This window comes from Mizuhopecten yessoensis, unplaced genomic scaffold, assembly GCF_002113885.1.
Source record: "Mizuhopecten yessoensis strain PY_sf001 unplaced genomic scaffold, ASM211388v2 scaffold2369, whole genome shotgun sequence".
In the NCBI taxonomy this organism is placed as follows: domain Eukaryota; kingdom Metazoa; phylum Mollusca; class Bivalvia; order Pectinida; family Pectinidae; genus Mizuhopecten; species Mizuhopecten yessoensis.
Window position 1 is genome coordinate 115,299 of NW_018404512.1, and position 19,285 is coordinate 134,583.

The 19,285-nt window shown below is 36.6% G+C and overlaps 1 protein-coding gene across 1 annotated transcript; it reads left to right on the top strand.

Annotated features, from left to right (window-relative positions):
* Positions 1 to 29: 29 nt before the first annotated feature.
* On the top strand, positions 30 to 16,002 carry LOC110445776 (cilia- and flagella-associated protein 97-like). The gene is made up of 2 exons (XM_021490556.1): positions 30 to 1,293; positions 12,991 to 16,002. Exons 1-2 carry the CDS (start codon positions 130 to 132, stop codon positions 13,372 to 13,374), a joined length of 1,548 nt encoding a protein of 515 aa, XP_021346231.1. The 5' UTR covers positions 30 to 129; the 3' UTR covers positions 13,375 to 16,002.
* The last annotated feature ends 3,283 nt before the right edge of the window (positions 16,003 to 19,285 follow it).

Here is a 19,285-nt window from a genome sequence, read left to right on the forward strand (position 1 = left end):
AAATTCATCGAAATTTCACGCGAGACTTGGAGGAAGTGACGTCATCAGTTGCTATCAAACAAGCAGGTTGGCATGTTGTTTTGACAAGGTAAGAATGAAAATCAGCTGGAAATAACGAAAGTAAGCGTTATGGCTGTCGTCGGTGGAGTGACGGACTTTACTGCCGATGTGTTTGATTTCTTTGATACACCACGGAACGAGGATAATCGCATTCAAGAGAACACAAAGCCGCGAAAGGCAGCAGGTAATTCTGGCAACGAACCACAAAAATCATCCAAACATGACGCTTTTAATGCACAAAAGAGTAAGGCACAGAGAAGCAGGCGATCACATAGTGATTCTGACTCGTCTCATTCGAGTGACAGTGACAGTAGTGATATAGATACAGATTCTGTTGGTAGTTACAAACGTGACAATCGAGCGAAAAACGGCAAAGCAAGCCCGGGGGTGGTGGTGAAAGGAGAGACTTACAGTGATGATAGCTTTACAGACAGCTCCAGTGCTTATTCGGACGATTCGACGGATGGCGAAGAGGATATCATAGAGACGGAACGAGAGAGATTCAGACAGAAAAACGAATCCAAGGAATCTAAATCCAACAGACCTTCAGATTTACAAGTACACAAAACACCTGTGCATGAGGCAGATTCACCCTCAAAGGAGGCATGGTCGACAGGTGGCATTCGCAAAGTGGAAATACATCCATCAAGGTCTGATATGGAAGATGAAGATGATCGTGGTATATCTGTTTCTAACCGATCCAGACCTAAGAGTTCAAAACAAAGAAGTCGAGGAATCAGTACGAGTAATGAACGTTTATTTCGTGAAAGGTCTAAGTCTGGTTCAGATAGTGAAATGACTGATGTTTCCCCATTACCATCGCCTAAACACTCTCCACGCTCACATAATGGACACGCTAATGTGCAATATGAGGATGTACCTAACATAAAGCTAGATAATAAACAGTTGGATCTGAGTGTTCTAATGGATGCTGTTCAGGAAATTGAACAAGAGCAACAACGACGGGAGAGGCTAAAATTAAACTCACGCAGGGTAATGTTTGCACCTCCCAAAGCTAAACTGACATCTGAACATGGAAACTTTACGTATGACCAAAGTCGTACTCAAACCATAGAGAAGGAAAATCAGAGACTGTTAAAGGAAATCATGAAGCATGTAGGTCCAAAGAAGAAACAGTCTCAGCGGGTAAAAGCAGAGCCATTCATTCAGCGACTGACACCCTCTGCGGTGAACAGGAAGCGGGAACAGCGCCGTATTGAGTCAGATAACATGGTAGGTTGTACAAAGAGGAAGATTTTTAGGGATATATATGGTATCATAAATATAAGTTAGAATGGTCATTAATAAATGTGTTTGTATAGTGAAATTGCTGTAGCACAAATAATAAAGTAATCAAGAATGGTAGTTCAACTGGATTTGTTCGCCTGACTGAAGGCCACTCATGTAGATTATACTCCACACGTTAGGAGATTAGCTTTTAATCTGGTAGGTCAGCACATTGGAATCAAAGTGTTAAATGAAAGCAAAATGTAGTGTAATGTATGTAATGTTTTAATGTCTGGTTACCTGATTTGGGAATAAGAATAAATTAGATATATTTTTTATGAAAATAATGTGTTTCTCCCTCACCTGTTATTGTTTATAAATCAGTTTATATATATAGTTGGTACATGTTCAATTTGTCTTACCCACAAGATGGTGCACACTAAGCCTTCCATTTTGCTATGAGTATGACATTTTCGAGGGGTGCAGATCTAGAGAGCGTAAGTGACCATAACCCCTGGAATATCGAGGATGCTTTGTAATATATACTTTCTGTGACTGCGAGTGGTGTAATGTACTTTATCATATTTGAAGTATTGAAGTACTAACAGCATGCAGGCAAAGTATAAATTCTATTAGCCTGACCTATATTTTTGTAACCAATATTTTACTTTTTATGAAGAAGTGAAAGTCAGAATCTCACTAATGACAGCCATATTGCAGGCATACCTAATGAGTGAGGCAGGTATATACTTCAAGTTTCATCATGACATCATTATCTGTCTAAATCTTATATATATATTGCACTTGTGTTGCCTTTGACTTTGAGTTGGAGGTCACAATGAGGTGTAGTTACCTTGTTTTGCACACATTCTTTTTGGGTGATACTTATACATATACATGCATGCACACTTCAACTCTCATCAACATGTGTCTTCAATGATCTAAATGTTTGGCCTGGATGAGATTTCATGCAAAATTTTACACCTATTTGACCTTGGAAGTTGGATCCAGAAGTGAGTGTCACAGTGACCTAATTACATTGCACAACAAACCTTCTATGGCTGATTCAGGCTGGATTAATCCAATGTAAGCAAGGTATCAAAATGATTTAAAAGTTAAGGCTCAGAAAAGATTTCTTTGGGAATTTCACACGTCTTATTTAATTATTTGACCTGGACTAGATATATATTAAAGGTCACAGCGAGCTGATTCATTGTAGTACATGTATAATGCACCCCAGCTGTGATGCAGATATGTACCTCAAGTTTCATCAAGGTAGATATGTAATCAATGTTTCGAAGTTACAGCCCAGACAAGAAGCAGAAGAAGAACTATTTACTAGTATAATATACATCTCCCTTCATTGGTGGAAGCTTAATAGGGAGACTTTGTTGAATTTGGAATCTATAATGAGTCATGTATACATGTATCAAAAAGTGGTCTAATCATATCATTTAGGTCCATGTAACAGTATACAATTGTTTCATGGCTATTTGGGGAACAGTCAAAACTATCATCCCGAGGTAGGGGGAAGCCCTGGGGAACTGTTTGCCCGATGCCGCTAGGCCAAGGGCAAACAGTTCCACAGGGATTCCCCCTACCGAGGGTGATGCCATTGCTTCATCACTGAGTTGTGCTCACCGCATCGCTTGAACGGGGCTCTCGAGGGGGGATTTCTGCGCATCAAATTCGCACCGGGTAACAGTTGGCTCTGACCGGAAAAACAGTTTTGACTGTTTCACCCCTACAGCCAAATTTGGACAAATACAGCCGAAATTGGACAAAAGGCCAGAAACAGTCAAAAATGACTATAATTTATATAGACTATTGGGTAATAATATCATTTAGGTCCATGTAACGGTATCATATCATTTAGGTCCATGTAACAGTATCATATCATTTAGGTCCATGTAACAGTATCATATCATTTAGGTCCATGTTTTAACAGTAGCATATATGATTTACAGTAGGTCCATCTAACAGTATCGTATCATTTAGGTCCATGTAACAGTAGCATATGATTTACAGTAGGTCCATGTAACAGTATCATTTAGGTCCATGTAACAGTATCATATCATTTAGGTCCATGTAACAGTATCATATCATTTAGGTCCATGTAACGGTATCATATCATTTAGGTCCATGTAACAGTAGCATATGATTTACAGTAAGTCCATGTAACAGTATTGTATCATTTAGGTTCATGTAACAGTATCGTATCATTTAGGTCCATGTAACAGTATCGTATCATTTAGGTCCATGTAACAGTCAAATAGGTTGTCAATAACATTCAACTATAGGTGTACATAAAATTTAAGTGAATTAAACTTAAAGGTAAAATGACACTGTATTATTTACCAATAACAAGCTACTTGTATAGGTAATGTAGACAGCTAATCCTAACGACTCGGCGGTAACATGTCGATATCTTGGTTTTGTGTTCAGCCACAAACCATGAATATCTATTCAGTTTGTTGAAAATGCCTGACAAATTATTTTTCAAACATCAATCCACTCTCTTTACAATATGTGAATCGAGCAAGTACATATTTAGACTGGACAGTCTAATCTATACATGAAGGAAAATCTTTATTGTGAGGATTAAATGTAATCCACCACATATAATTGATCTTTTAAATACACAATAAATTAAAAAGTGTTTTGTGTTGAATGGTGCTGATATGATTATGAATAACAACACATTTCAATGCTATTTGAAAATTGAAGGTCTAGATAAACTGAATATGGTTCTACGAGTTTAAGAATAATCAATATTGAATTTTCATTTCCTAAGTACATTTTCATATGCAGTAGATTTCTCTTAATATCACTTCCCATTTGTCAGAGAAAATCATGATATTAACAGAAACATGGCATAAGCAGAATACATATTTTCTGATGTTTTTCAGTCCTCAAAACTGGAAGTGAACTTAGTCAAATGCCTAAGTGATGTGGCTCTACGAAGAAGATTGATATTTTGTAACTAACCCTGTTCTTTACCCTAGTTGAAATATAGATATAAGTAAATAAGTATAGAAATAAATATATTATTTGTATTTCATTTCAGTATGCAGTTACATTTCATATAGTTATTAGCAAAATGACGATCAGTACGATTGTAATTATGATTGTTTACTGTAGTAGTGATGTAGGCATACAAGTGTTTGGATGGTATTCTACATCAAATCCAATTGTAAACATGAGAATTGGTAAATATTTACCTCTGTCTTGATATATATAATGTTCTTTCGCTAGTAACATCTTTTTATAGGTTAATTTTCTTAGATATTTGCTGCAAGTGTGTAATCGAAGATAGTACACATGTTATAATTAGTTGAAAGAATACATCACCCTTGGCATTAGAAACGTTTACAGATGTTAGACTGTCCTAGCTCCCCCAACCACAGGTGAATATCATGTTAACAAGTATGTAAGTCAACCTATTGTTTAACAGTCAGCCAGGTGTAACCTATTGTTTGACAGTCAGCCAGGTGTAAAAAATACCCTGTTAGGCCAAGGCATTGTTTACATAATGCATCCAGGGTGTGACAGAAGGTCCCCAGGGCATTTATCATGAATCAATACCACCATTTACCTGTATTTTTTGGCGAAAGTGGCCAAAATAAAGTGATATTAAGAGAAAGCGACATAAAATCAGGTGATAATAAAATAATTGAATTGCATAGATTATATAGCAGGAAAAACGGTGCATCAAAAAAACATGATAATAACCGAAAATTGACATTAACAGACGTGATATTAAGTGAAATGTACTATATATGTGATTTGTCAGTGTTTCTACTTTTTACATTTTAGAAATACTGTACATGTATTTCTGTATGCTTCAAAGTCTTAAGTTTCAACCTATTTTTTTCCTGTACATGTCTCTAGTACAAACAATCATAAATGCACAAGCAAAAAGCTGGTTTGGGTGAATTATTCCTGCATTACACAATTAATAATCAATAAAAATTACATTATCATTATTTTCTATAAGATCGATCAAATCAATCTCCTCCAAGTCACCAAATTTAATCTTGGTTGAGTCTAAAAAACATTGTAGATGACCAAGGCATTCTTTATTCTTATTTCAATGGTGAGCAAGCTACCATTTTGTCTTTTATAATTATAATCCCATTGTAATTAAGTGTATCATAAATTTACCATGCAATGGGTTTTCCCTTGTGTCAGTCTTAATAAAAATGTAAAAGTAAAATTGCCAATTGGAAGTTTGAAAGTTGACTATCTTTACAAGCAAACAGTATGTGTACCTTATGTATCAGCATGTATAAATCATGTTTATAATCTTAAAAGTAAAAAAATGTGTTTCAAGTTACAAGAACAAAGTACCTTTAATTATATATATTTCAGTTCAATATGTTTCATGTTGGTTTACAGATCTCTCAAATGGAATCAGTTGATAAACAAATATCCTTCAAATTGAATATAATATGCATATGTACAATGGTATGATAAAAGCTATTGACATATTTTTACCAAGTATAGAAAATATTGGAAAATGGAGTTATGTTATGTCAAACCTAGCTATGTATGCTTTTGTTGCTCAGACATCCTCAGTGTTTGAGAAGTGTTATTGGACAAACATGGCAGGCCTCCAAAGGTAGCAGTGTTGTCATGTTTCCTTGGATATGTCAGAAAATGTTGAAGTTTATTTAATGTTGAGCTACATGTATATACAGCTAGGTAAACATTCCAATTGCATATTGACTCAACCATTTAAACAAGTCTGAGAAGGATGTGGACATTTATTTAATGTTGTCTGTCTGTTCCAGTTATTCAGTTTATCACCTGTTTTGGCTATAAAAACACGTTACACAGTGTTTCTTCACTGCCAGGGCTTGATTAGGATTGCTTGTTGAGGTCCTAAGGTCAAAGGTTATGTCACTTCCAACAAATAAAGAATTGGTTTCCACATGAAAAATGTCTAAAGGCCAATCAAACCTCAACTTCATACACAATTTCCTGATGGAAAGTGCTTGATTGGGATTGCTTTCCAGGTCTGAAAGTCAAAGGTCAAGGTCAGAGTTACTGTAAGTAAAGTTCATGTTTGCCAATAACACTCAGACTAGAAAAAGATACACTGCTTCCATACCAAAAGTGCTTACAATTGCTGGAGAATTTTGGTTGAAGATTAAGGTCACATACCTATACATAGTGAAATTTCTAGCTTATTCTACGGAATAACTCAATTTGCCTTGGGTCGATAGCAGTCAAACTTCACGCACTGTAACAAAAGTGGTGGCTTTGGATTTCAATAATAAAGATCAAACCATATCATACATTGTCTTAAAACCGATTTAGGAATAAGTACTGCCCTGCAATACGTTGATTTTTATTTCCATAACGTGATATAAAATATGTATGTAGTATGAAATCAAGAAGTGATGTTTGCAGTACTTATTATATCCAAAGGCATACACATGGCTGGGATTTGATTATTTGGTTATTTGGCACTGAAGGTTAATTATCTCTATACATTGGGGAACAAGTGGGAGGACTACCTGGGAGAACGTGGAGTAGGTTCATATTAGTACAGTTATTCCAACCTTTTGTGACATACAGCTCACTGATAACCTGTTTACATGTATCAGACGTCAGGAGCTGTTTGTCTACCAGAATAAAGACACACACACAGAGACATCCTGAGTTGATTGAATTTGACCAATGCTAGATCTAGATATATCCAGAGTTGTAAATTACGTTTCCATGATGTTGTCTCCAAATTACAAACTTGTTCAGTATTTTTGAAGCATAGATCCACTAGCTTATAGCCGAATATAAAGTTTAAGTTGTAGTATCTTTCTCATGTGAGTGTCATTATAATATATATGATTACAGGTAATCTCACCACTATGACCATCTAAAGCTACCAGTGTTATTGTTATCACAGAATGACCATTATTTTAAAGTCCATTTGTTGCATCCTCCATATCCAGGGGTTATGCTCACCTGCGCTCTCTACCGGAGCATAAGTGAGTAGAACCACTGGATATCGAGGATGATTTGTTGCTGTCTTCTGTCAAGTGTCATACATGTATGTCATACTCAATTACTGATACAGTTCCAAGGTATGGCAATTATTGTCATGTACATTGTACTGCCACACAAGAATATGTCTTGTATTCGTACACGAAGAGTACAGTTGTATAACATGTTCTTGTACACAAAAGTATATATGTCATGTACAATAATGTACTCCTACACAAAGGTACAGTGTACATCATGTCCCAGAGATGATATCTCAATTCTCATGTACTCTTACATGAAAGTATGTCATGTATTCTGGCGCAAAGGTAATTTTTATCATGTTTTTCTAGTGTACAGCTGTATAAAGGACCTCTATACATTTAGTATCAGTCAGGAAAACCATTCTTAGTGGTTTAATGTCTGTTCCGCATATATATGTGAAATGGTTTATTGTGACACAGTTATTCATGTGAAACAAGAATGGTTGTTTAAGTGAAATTGTTGATTGAAATGTGTGTACGTATGAAATATTGATGTACCTGATCAATCCAGATCGTTAATGCTACAAGTACTTAGTACTGAGTATGTCTGGTAAACTGATCATAGCTTATAAATAGAATTATCTGTTGTGTTTACATTAGATGTGTCCTGTTAATTAATAATGACCACGAAGGATTGAATGGCAAGCCTCTAGTTATTAAGCCTTACATCGCATATCTGGTACCAGTATATGGACAGAACGATGTTATCTTCTATAGCTTATACCTGTACATTGTACCAATATATGGACAGAACGATGATGTCTACTACAGCTTTAACTGTACATTGTACCTATATATGGACAGAACGATGATGTCTACTACAGCTTTAACTGTACATTGTACCAATATATGGACAGAACGATGATGTCTACTACAGCTTTAACTGTACATTGTACCAATATATGGACAGAACGATGATGTCTACTACAGCTTTAACTGTACATTGTACCAATATATGGACAGAACGATGATGTCTACTACAGCTTTAACTGTACATTGTACCAATATATGGACAGAACGATGATGTCTACTACAGCTTTAACTGTACATTGTACCAATATATGGACAGAACGATGATGTCTACTACAGCTTTAACTGTACATTGTACCAATATATGGACAGAACGATGATGTCTACTACAGCTTTAACTGTACATTGTACCAATATATGGACAGAACGATGATGTCTACTACAGCTTTAACTGTACATTGTACCAATATATGGACAGAACGATGATGTCTACTACAGCTTTAACTGTACATTGTACCAATATATGGACAGAACGATGATGTCTACTACAGCTTTAACTGTACATTGTACCAATATATGGACAGAACGATGATGTCTACTACAGCTTTAACTGTACATTGTACCAATATATGGACAGAACGATGATGTCTACTACAGCTTTAACTGTACATTGTACCAATATATGGACAGAACGATGATGTCTACTACAGCTTTAACTGTACATTGTACCAATATATGGACAGAACGATGATGTCTACTACAGCTTTAACTGTACATTGTACCAATATATGGACAGAACGATGATGTCTACTACAGCTTTAACTGTACATTGTACCAATATATGGACAGAACGATGATGTCTACTACAGCTTTAACTGTACATTGTACCAATATATGGACAGAACGATGATGTCTACTACAGCTTTAACTGTACATTGTACCAATATATGGACAGAACGATGATGTCTACTACAGCTTTAACTGTACATTGTACCAATATATGGACAGAACGATGATGTCTACTACAGCTTTAACTGTACATTGTACCAATATATGGACAGAACGATGATGTCTACTACAGCTTTAACTGTACATTGTACCAATATATGGACAGAACGATGATGTCTACTACAGCTTTAACTGTACATTGTACCAATATATGGACAGAACGATGATGTCTACTACAGCTTTAACTGTACATTGTACCAATATATGGACAGAACGATGATGTCTACTACAGCTTTAACTGTACATTGTACCAATATATGGACAGAACGATGATGTCTACTACAGCTTTAACTGTACATTGTACCAATATATGGACAGAACGATGATGTCTACTACAGCTTTAACTGTACATTGTACCAATATATGGACAGAACGATGATGTCTACTACAGCTTTAACTGTACATTGTACCAATATATGGACAGAACGATGATGTCTACTACAGCTTTAACTGTACATTGTACCAATATATGGACAGAACGATGATGTCTACTACAGCTTTAACTGTACATTGTACCAATATATGGACAGAACGATGATGTCTACTACAGCTTTAACTGTACATTGTACCAATATATGGACAGAACGATGATGTCTACTACAGCTTTAACTGTACATTGTACCAATATATGGACAGAACGATGATGTCTACTACAGCTTTAACTGTACATTGTACCAATATATGGACAGAACGATGATGTCTACTACAGCTTTAACTGTACATTGTACCAATATATAGACAGAACGATGATGTCTACTACAGCTTTAACTGTACATTGTACCAATATATAGACAGAACGATGATGTCTACTACAGCTTTATCTGTACATTGTACCTATATATAGACAGAACGATGATGTCTACTATAAATGCACAAAAGTAAAGAGATTGAATCTGTGTTAATGCATCAGTAGATAGACAGATAGATAGAATGACTTGTATAATCAGGATATAGAGTGATTGTGGAAGCCTGCCTCTAGTTGATGTCCGTACCAGTAGTAGCTAGCTAGGTTAATTAAATGTTTGCTTGTCATGTCATGACTCGATAATGTAACTGTATGTGCTTAAAAAAAACTTGACACTACCTGTATACATAAATAACTACACTTGTATGTAATTGTATTGGTAAACTGAACTGGTCCACATATAAAACACAACAACAATAGACTGGTGTTGATCAGATCTGGGAAGTTTAATCAAACCTAGCCACTGTATGCCTGTCCCCAAGACAATGGCCCACCACTCTATTGTTACTCCGCTTCAAAGTCCGGCCAGTGTATTTCATTTGCTGACAAAATTTAAAGTTAGGTGAGCTTCAAATGTTTTTAATGAACAGTTTTGTATGCAGGGAAACTTTACTCAAAACTTTAATCAAAAGAACGTGATAACAGTTGTGAATTATTGAAATACATAATTTAGCTTTAGTGTCTCTTGGTAGACTAGCTGGAAAGAATAAACGTCCACTTTGTGAACCCAGACCACAAATAGCCACAGAAACCATGCTAACCAAACTTGTATAATCCCTGGAGAGGAGGGTCCCCAGCACTGACCACTCCGGTCCTATTATGTGACCTTGCACCTTACGGCTACCCCAACCATTCATGTGAGACACTGTACAAACCTGGTCTTATTGTTCGAGCATGACCAGTGAATGGATTGGTAAATGTGTGCCTTTTAGACCAACCATTTTCCTACTGTATACAACAAACTGGCTAGTCTGCTCAGGCAAAACCTTTATTAGTTTGAATTCTGGATCGGGTAACTCCCCTCAAATCTAGATGTGATTGATCTTATACTTCAGTCAATTTCATCACAAATAAAAACAACAAAAAGTATTGATCAACTTAAATTTCCTGCTGTTAGCCTGACTATAGACTATATTGTATAATATACTGTATACATTACTTGTAAGTCCAATCAGACAAAACCTATATTGGTTTTAATTCTGTATCTGCTAACCCCTTAATCAATTTGTGATTGATCTCAAACAGAGCTATTTTTTGCACACACACAAATACAAGAAGCATTGATTGGCATTAATTGTATACTGATAGGCATTTCATTTGACTCACGATTAAGAATCACTTATTTTACAAAAATGACAAGTTTAAATAAATATATATTCTATTATAAAAGTCCTCTGTGGAATGACTTGATGTTTAAAACTTGGATAGGCAGGCACACGTTCATTGAACGCTTTGTACAGGAACAGTTTTGGAGTGTTTGAAAACCGGTTATGTAAAACACTGTGCCAGGAACATGTGTACATATAGCAAACAATTTCATATTGTTGACTTAATCATATTTGACAGTCCACTCAAACATTTGAACAAGATACGAACCTGATGTCAACTGGGTACTTTATTATGTTAGAAAATTAAATGCCAGAAAATATTAAAATGCAATGCTGCTTGTCAGGTAGAAGACTGGTACATGTGTACACCATCAACGCAGAAACTCAATATCTTGTGTCTGATTGGTTGATATGATTGAATAATACACCAATTATAAATAATGTTGAAAAGAGTAATTAGAATACATGTGTTGAGTTCTTGACATATTTATATATACACAGGCCATTGCTATGTTTTATTTCTGGCCTTGAATGATTCAGACATGATAAGTGGTTAAGTAGATCTGTCTAAAAGGAATTATCAAACGGTAGGTTGACATTGACAACTGATAGTGATCCTTCAACACGTCGTGCTGAAACCCCATTACAGGTAGACATTTCACTGTTGTATGTCACATGACAGTGTGTATTTCCCAATCTTGTGCACCTGTGTACCTCTGATGTTCAGGTAATCTCAATGTAGAGATGTTAAATGGGAATGTAAAAAGCAGAGGTAACTGTTTGATTCAAGATCTAGATCAACCCACACATGTAATACCATTCAGCGACTTAAACTACAGTGCTACTTTTATCAACAAAGTGCATGATGAGGTGTTTTATTTACAAAACAAATTTCTCCAAGCTGTATTATTATGGTAAAGATGATTTTATAGAACCAATAAAACAATATGGATACATGATCACCACATAACATAAACAGGGCCACAGGACCAGGGCCACAGGACATAAACAGGGCCACATGTCTTCTCCACTAGTACTGTAGGATAAGTTATGGACCAAATACATTTATATATTTTTCCTCAATTAAATGGCCCAGATTGAGTAAATATCCACACGTGACAGTGGAGAAACTTCCAGCACCTCATGCTAAATTAGTTGTAAATGTAAACACCAGTTCTACTGTTATTCTGTTACCCTTGAATACATTGGACAGAAGTATTTTATGCTCATAACAGTTAGTGAAAGAGGCATATAATGTGTGCTTTACTATTAGTCTGTCCGTACATACATGTACAACGCCTTAGTAAGACCTTGTGCTCAATAGTTGATACATAGTGAGGAGAACTACACTAATATTTAAACATTTATATAAGTCAGTGTGTCGACATATTTTGACTTCACTGACTTTGATCACATGTATTGTGTTTAGCTCCTTTTTTTGTTAAGATTTTGTATTAAGTTCCATTTATATCAAAGTGGAAGTTGGGGGCATATGAATGTTTTACAAATATGTTTTAGTCGTACAGTGATTTGTTGACAAAATATTTGATATTAAGGTGTTGGAAGAGGTTTGTTGAGACTATTGGAAACTTGCCAGTAGCTAGGCGGTCATTCTGACAGTCCATTTGTTTATGACATCAAAACAAAAAGAGTGGCTGTAGATAATTGGTAGATAATTGGTCGATAAGCATGGAATGTTTGTCAACTATTAATTTGTACTTTGTAGCTGTTAGCTGATATGGATGTAATTTATTTGTACATGGAAATATTCGTTGACATTGATACAGACAATCAGTTTAATTTGAAGATGAAAGCATTTTATACATCTTTTTGTACATTCCAGCAAATGTTGCGTCGCCTCCAGACCACCCAGTCAACACGAGGGATGTCACGAGACGAACAGCTGACTGACTACAAACGTACTGTCCTGTATGGGGTTCCTGTTGCAGCCGTCCAACCATACGAAGGCTCCATGGGTCAGCGCACACGCAGCCTCACAAGTGTCTTCAGCAGTACCACAGGCTCAACCATGCACAGCAAGAGGTCCAGACCTTGCAGTGCCAAGTCCACAACCAGCACCCTCCGTCCAGGCAGTGCAAAGTCCATCAATAGTTTACGGCCTGGCAGTGCAAAATCAGTGCGTTCTATGTGCAGCAGTAACCGTTTGGGTAGTGCTAAATCTGTAGTTAATCGTCCTGTCTGGAACGACCGCTTTTCTTATGCCTAAAGTATGGCTGAATAGCCAATATCATCATTGCCTGTCTGTGTTGCACACCCCATAGTCCTTATCCCTGGTGCATTACGGAACTTAGTCATGTAGTGGTAGCTAAGTATTTATATGGTAACAATGGTAAATGTGTGTACTTAGTGATCCTATAGGAACCTGGTATACCGGTTGTATCAGTGCAACAAGCATGTACGTTTCCATGCCAGGAATTGAATGTCACAATTCTGGCAGCCACTCAGCAATTCCTGTCAGGTTATTGACTAAAGGTAGGCCCAGGCCTCCAGGTAGAAATCAAGGTAATTACCAAGGTCAAACCTTGGTTTCTCAGTAAAGAAATATCAACAAGAAATATTCCTTTGGTCACACCAAATCATGTTGCTGGCCAGTGTCTTGACACTGGAGTGGTAGATTTTTGTTTTCTGGATTAGATCCTTGAAGGAATCAATTGTTGATGTTTTCGGTTCAAAAGTTCACCAGAAATTTCCTAGCACAAAACCCAAGTGGCCTTTACTTTGAATAAAAGAGAAATACCTGTTGCTTGTTGTAATTTATTGTATGTACTTCAATATTCATTTGAGTGATCGTGTGGCATTACTTACATTGTGAGTTCTGAGTCTCGTTTGAATGTTGTTAGTGGCAGCTGGGTGTGATTGGGTGTATGAGTGTTGTATATTGTATCTTACATGATGTACACAGTGAAACTTTGTTGTAATGTTTTCAAACTTTGTTGCTGGTGCAAAAAGTGTAAGAAGTAAGATATATGTAAAAATGTTTACCATTGAGCAAATGTTTATACACAGCAAATATTTTTATAATAAACATGTACAGTAATTTGTAAATTTGAAACAAATTAGTTTAAATTTACTCTGGATATATCTGAAATAATACTAAGCAGGATCTTTATGTGTATATATATATAGAAATAGTTTAAGTGTCATGTTACATGTAGAGTTGAATGTGTTTTGACGGTTACTATATCATATGTACCTGTTTCTCCAGAAACATTTGGTGTCTTGTGATTATGTACTTGGAGAATATATTTTGATATTTTTGCTCCTACACTGAGCCTACAGATGTTTACATTGCTCCTACACTGAGCCTACAGATGTTTACATTGCTCCTACACTGAGCCTACATATGTTTACATTGCTCCTACACTGAGCCTACATATGTTTATATTGCTCCTACACTGAACCTACAGATGTTTACATTGCTCCTACACTGAGCCTACAGATGTTTACATTACTCACCCTTGAATACATATGTGTTGAATTCTCATACATACCCTGTTATCACTCTTACCTCCATTCTCTACTTTACTGACAATTATTTTCAAAATGCAAATTACTTTTATTTTGGTATAAGAACTCGATGAATTTCAGTTATTTATCTTAAAGACTTGCTCAAGACTGTATGTGATATGATTTTGTTATCATTACTTATGTTATGCTTTACTTTTAGAGTATTCAATGATGAAGATTCTTTGTACATATATATCAAAATACTGCTATACAGTTTGTGCTTCACAGTGTCAACTTTCTGAGTATGCATATATGGTGATTTTAAATAGGATGTATTTGTCATAGTCAGCTTTCAACCCATTAAGGACAGATCTGTCTCCATCATGAAATATTTCTCACCATCAGCGGTCCTGTTACGGACAAATCATCATAGCAATACTTTTGTTGTACATAATAATTTACTAAGTCCTTGTGTTACTGTTTACATATCTCTTTACATAAGTCGTAGCATTTCTATTGATAGGTGTTTGATCCTGTATTCAACTGTAATTAATATTAAGGACAATTTTGTAATAATGTACTCTGTGATAGCTTTGTACATCACAGTGACCTGTCAGAGATTGTGATATTTTTTTTTACATCACAGTGACCTGTCAGAGATTGTGATAACTTTGTACATCACAGTAACCTGTCAGAGGTTGTGATAACTTTGTACATCACAGTGACCTGTCAGAGGTTGTGACAACTTTGTACATCACAGTGACCTGTCAGAGATTGTGATAACTTTGTTATTCACAGTGACCTGTCAGAGATTGTTATGACTTTGTACATCACAGTGACCTGTCAGAGGTTAGTATTGGTAGATAACATTCACTTGTGTTTATTTTGTCTGTTTATGCTGTAGTTATAATTTCTGTAGATTTCTAACCTACCAAACATTGAATTTAGTATTGAAATACACTTTACTGGTGGAATTTTTATTTGTCAAATTTGGAGATGTTGTCTTTATTGTAACTTAATACACAATTTCTGCATCCCTGTTCTTCTATGGCTATCACAAGCTACAAGGTAATTGTATCTCACAGCAACGGTTGTTCATTTCGATAAACCATACAAAACCATAAGATATTCATATCACTCAATCATACTAAACCCATATACTTTTTTGTTCTTTTAAGATTATACATTCGTTGGCAGGCTTGATAGAAATTAAGGCATTTTAACCTTCAGCTTTATTTCCTACCCATGATAATTATTAAGTCTGCTATCTTTCAGTAGAACCAGGCTCATTGTATGAAGGAAAGAAGCCTGCAGGTTTATAGAACTTCTTGCCTATCATAACTTGGACATTTACTTAGAATTCAATAAAAGTGGATTTCCTACAGAACATTGTCTTGTGTTGTTCTTACAATGTACATCATTTTTGGACATCCACTGACGATGAAAAAAGGAGCAGACATTCTACATAAAAGGATGTCATCGAGACCAAGATTCTTCACATACCCAGACGTCATTTGCGCAGAATTAAAATAAGAAAGAAACATCATCTGCTACTTATTTGTGATAGGCAGAACTGAAAATGCCAATGTTGGAAGACACACCTGGGAGCTGGATCCTCCTCGTTTCATGCAGGTATAACAGACTAATGAAAGTATAAAAGGGGCTCATGATCTCAAACAAAGGAAGCTAAGGACAGAACTTTAATGGATTCCATGAAATAGAAAGAAATCTGTTCTTGATAAAGAAAGATTTATTGTACATAATGCAACCATTTGATATCTAGTGGACCAGCCTAGGTAAGACTTGCAACTTACAAAACTAGTTGGCGCCCGGTGTTGGTATGTACAATGTACGGGAAAGAACAAATCTTGGTCATCCAACTCGATTGGCCGTCTCCTATGCGCCTCACAAACGGGCGTTCAGTCAGTGTATTCCTACAATAATGAATAATCCCATCATTAAACTTCTGGATGTGACAAGTCCATTGTCATCTGTAACACTTCATGATGTTTGTGACAGTCAATTCTCATTATCCTGTTCAGTTTTTTGTCACTTTACATTCAGCCAAAGCGTCTAGCTCTGTATCAAGAAAGGCGTACAACATACAAGGACCTGAGAATGTGTAACGGCTATTTAAGGGTGTAGATCAACTCTCGGTATTGTATTTACCACCAATGGGGGTGGCATTTTTACCGAAACTTGAAACCTGTTATAATTTTCTGAACACCTTAGTTTAGGTCCAATTATAACTGTAGCAATTCTCAGGTCCCTTTGCTTTGACCATACAAGCCAGTGGCGTAGCATACATTTATTAATTTCTTTTTTAATGATTAATATGGACCGTCTGTATCAGTGGCAAAAAGGAACGAATAAAAACAAATCTTATTGAAAACTCTTAGTCTGATACAAACGTTAGAATTCTAAATCAAAATCTAGTTAATGAAGTACAGAATTTAATATTATTCTTATCAAAAGTCGTATTTTACTTGTTAATAATTAGACAAAAAGGATTTCCAAGAATACGAGAGATTGGTTCTAGGGCTTAGTAGAATTCTGTTATTGTTTTCAAGCTTAGGAGGGGGAACTCCCTCTCCCATACACTCCCCTTTCTCCGGCGCTAGGCGCCTCGGACGCTCGACCTCCTGTATGCATACACTTCGAAAAATGATTTGCTACGCCACTGCAAGAGTACAGAAAACAACACTCTGTCATATTGGTTTCATTCCTTGCCGACTATTGACATCTTTGAAACAAGGCATATGAAGCTCTCCAACATCTCGAAGTCATAATTGTAGTTTTATATTGATTGAACGATGCTATGACATTGGTTTGCCTCGTTTTGATGACACGTCCTGTCTAGCGACAAAGCTCTGGAAGTAACAGGTCTTTGAGCATCCTCGATAACCAGGGGTATGTTACGCTCACTTCTTTTGCTCTCTGCACCCCTGGAATATGTCATAGCAAAAACAAAGGCTCACCCTCTTGTGGATGAGAAGAGAAGGCTAGTTTTGTCCTTTTTGATGTACATCAAAAGAATCCTGCGGTCGCGTAACGGTATACCTTATTGGCTTTGAAGTCAGCCTAGTGAAAGGTCAGGGTTTTTTACCTGTCACCAATCAAATAGCTAGCCGCTATGTTATCCCATCCTCGATATCCAGGGGTTACGCTCACTTTCGCTCTCTGCACCCCTGGAATATGTCATAGCAAAATTGAAGGCACGGAGATCGCTGTTTGATTGGTCTCAGGTAAAATATACTGACCAATCGCTAGGCTGATACCTGTCCTTTGAAGATTACAATGGTGAGACGCCCGACTTCAAAGCCTGTCAATTTGTACCGTTACGTGAGCGAGAGATTCTTTTGATGTACATCAAAGGATGGAACTAGTCTTCTTGTCTCATCAACAAGGTGGCACACACTGAGCCTTCAATTTTGCTATGACATATTCCAGGGATGCAGAGAGCGAATGTGAGCGTAACCCCTGGATATCGAGGATGTGGATATCCAGAATGGTTAGCAAACCAAAATGGCACGTACCTTGAATTCATCGCCTGCTAAAAACAAAACAATATTTGTAACATGTGGTCTTGAGAGCTGGGCAAGCTAACCGGCTATCATAACTTATAATTTCTGTATTATGATAGAAAATACAACGAGTGACACAAAAGAAGTCCTGATAGGTCAATTTTATGTAAACAGTAGCGCATATTTACACTTCGAAAATATGTCACGTAAATATTATGACTACTGGGGTATTGCAATAATACCAGTGTCAATGATAGGCATGATCATCCGAGTTCTGAAAATCACATTCTAGAGAGGTAGTGTTAAAGGTCAGGGTGAAGGCGCCAGTTAGACTATGCTTTGACTATATTTGGAACAATGTGAATGTTTCGGTGTCCGTGGAACCTCCATGGCCCAAACATTAGCTCACAGGCGCTTCCTGATGGGTCAGATAAATTTTGTCTCATGCGCAATTAGGACAAATTAGGAAGTCGTCGATAATAGTTCAAAGGACAGGCCTCAACCTTAGAAAGTTTAGGTTCAACGAGCCCCTAACAGATGCTATATCTAGTCATTTTAAATTCCAACCCGCTGGTAAGTCATATTCAAATATCATCATTAAAAATCTTAATTGTATATGTAACTTTTAATCGATCCGGAAAAAACATAAGTGAGTGGCAGAACAATTATGCAAATGAGTATGGTGGCAACATGTTCCTCGCGGCAGAACAGTTCACAGAGAAGAAACAGACAAATAGGCAGTAACCAACAAAACGGACACCCCAGAAACCTGTAAGTACCGTCAAAATTGAAACCCCCCAAAATCCAACGAGAGGTACCGAGAAGACCATCATCAGTACACCTATACTCGGATGTAGTAATAACTCCAATACCTCAACCGGTAAAAAGGCACGTAAAGCCCAACAGGACAAAACCTATAACTGTTGGGAAACCATCGAGCCCGGTAACAATAGGATTAAAATACAGCTCCTCATTGTAACTATCGTTCTTCTATCGTATGAGGATAGTAGAACAATAGTATCATGCGGAGCTGTATCTTAAACAGATTGGCCCGGTAACTGTGAACGGCACAACATTCATTGGAAAATCTGTGAACAATCAATGTTTAGGACAATCCAAATTAAAATACGAATGCGAAGGCGGGGG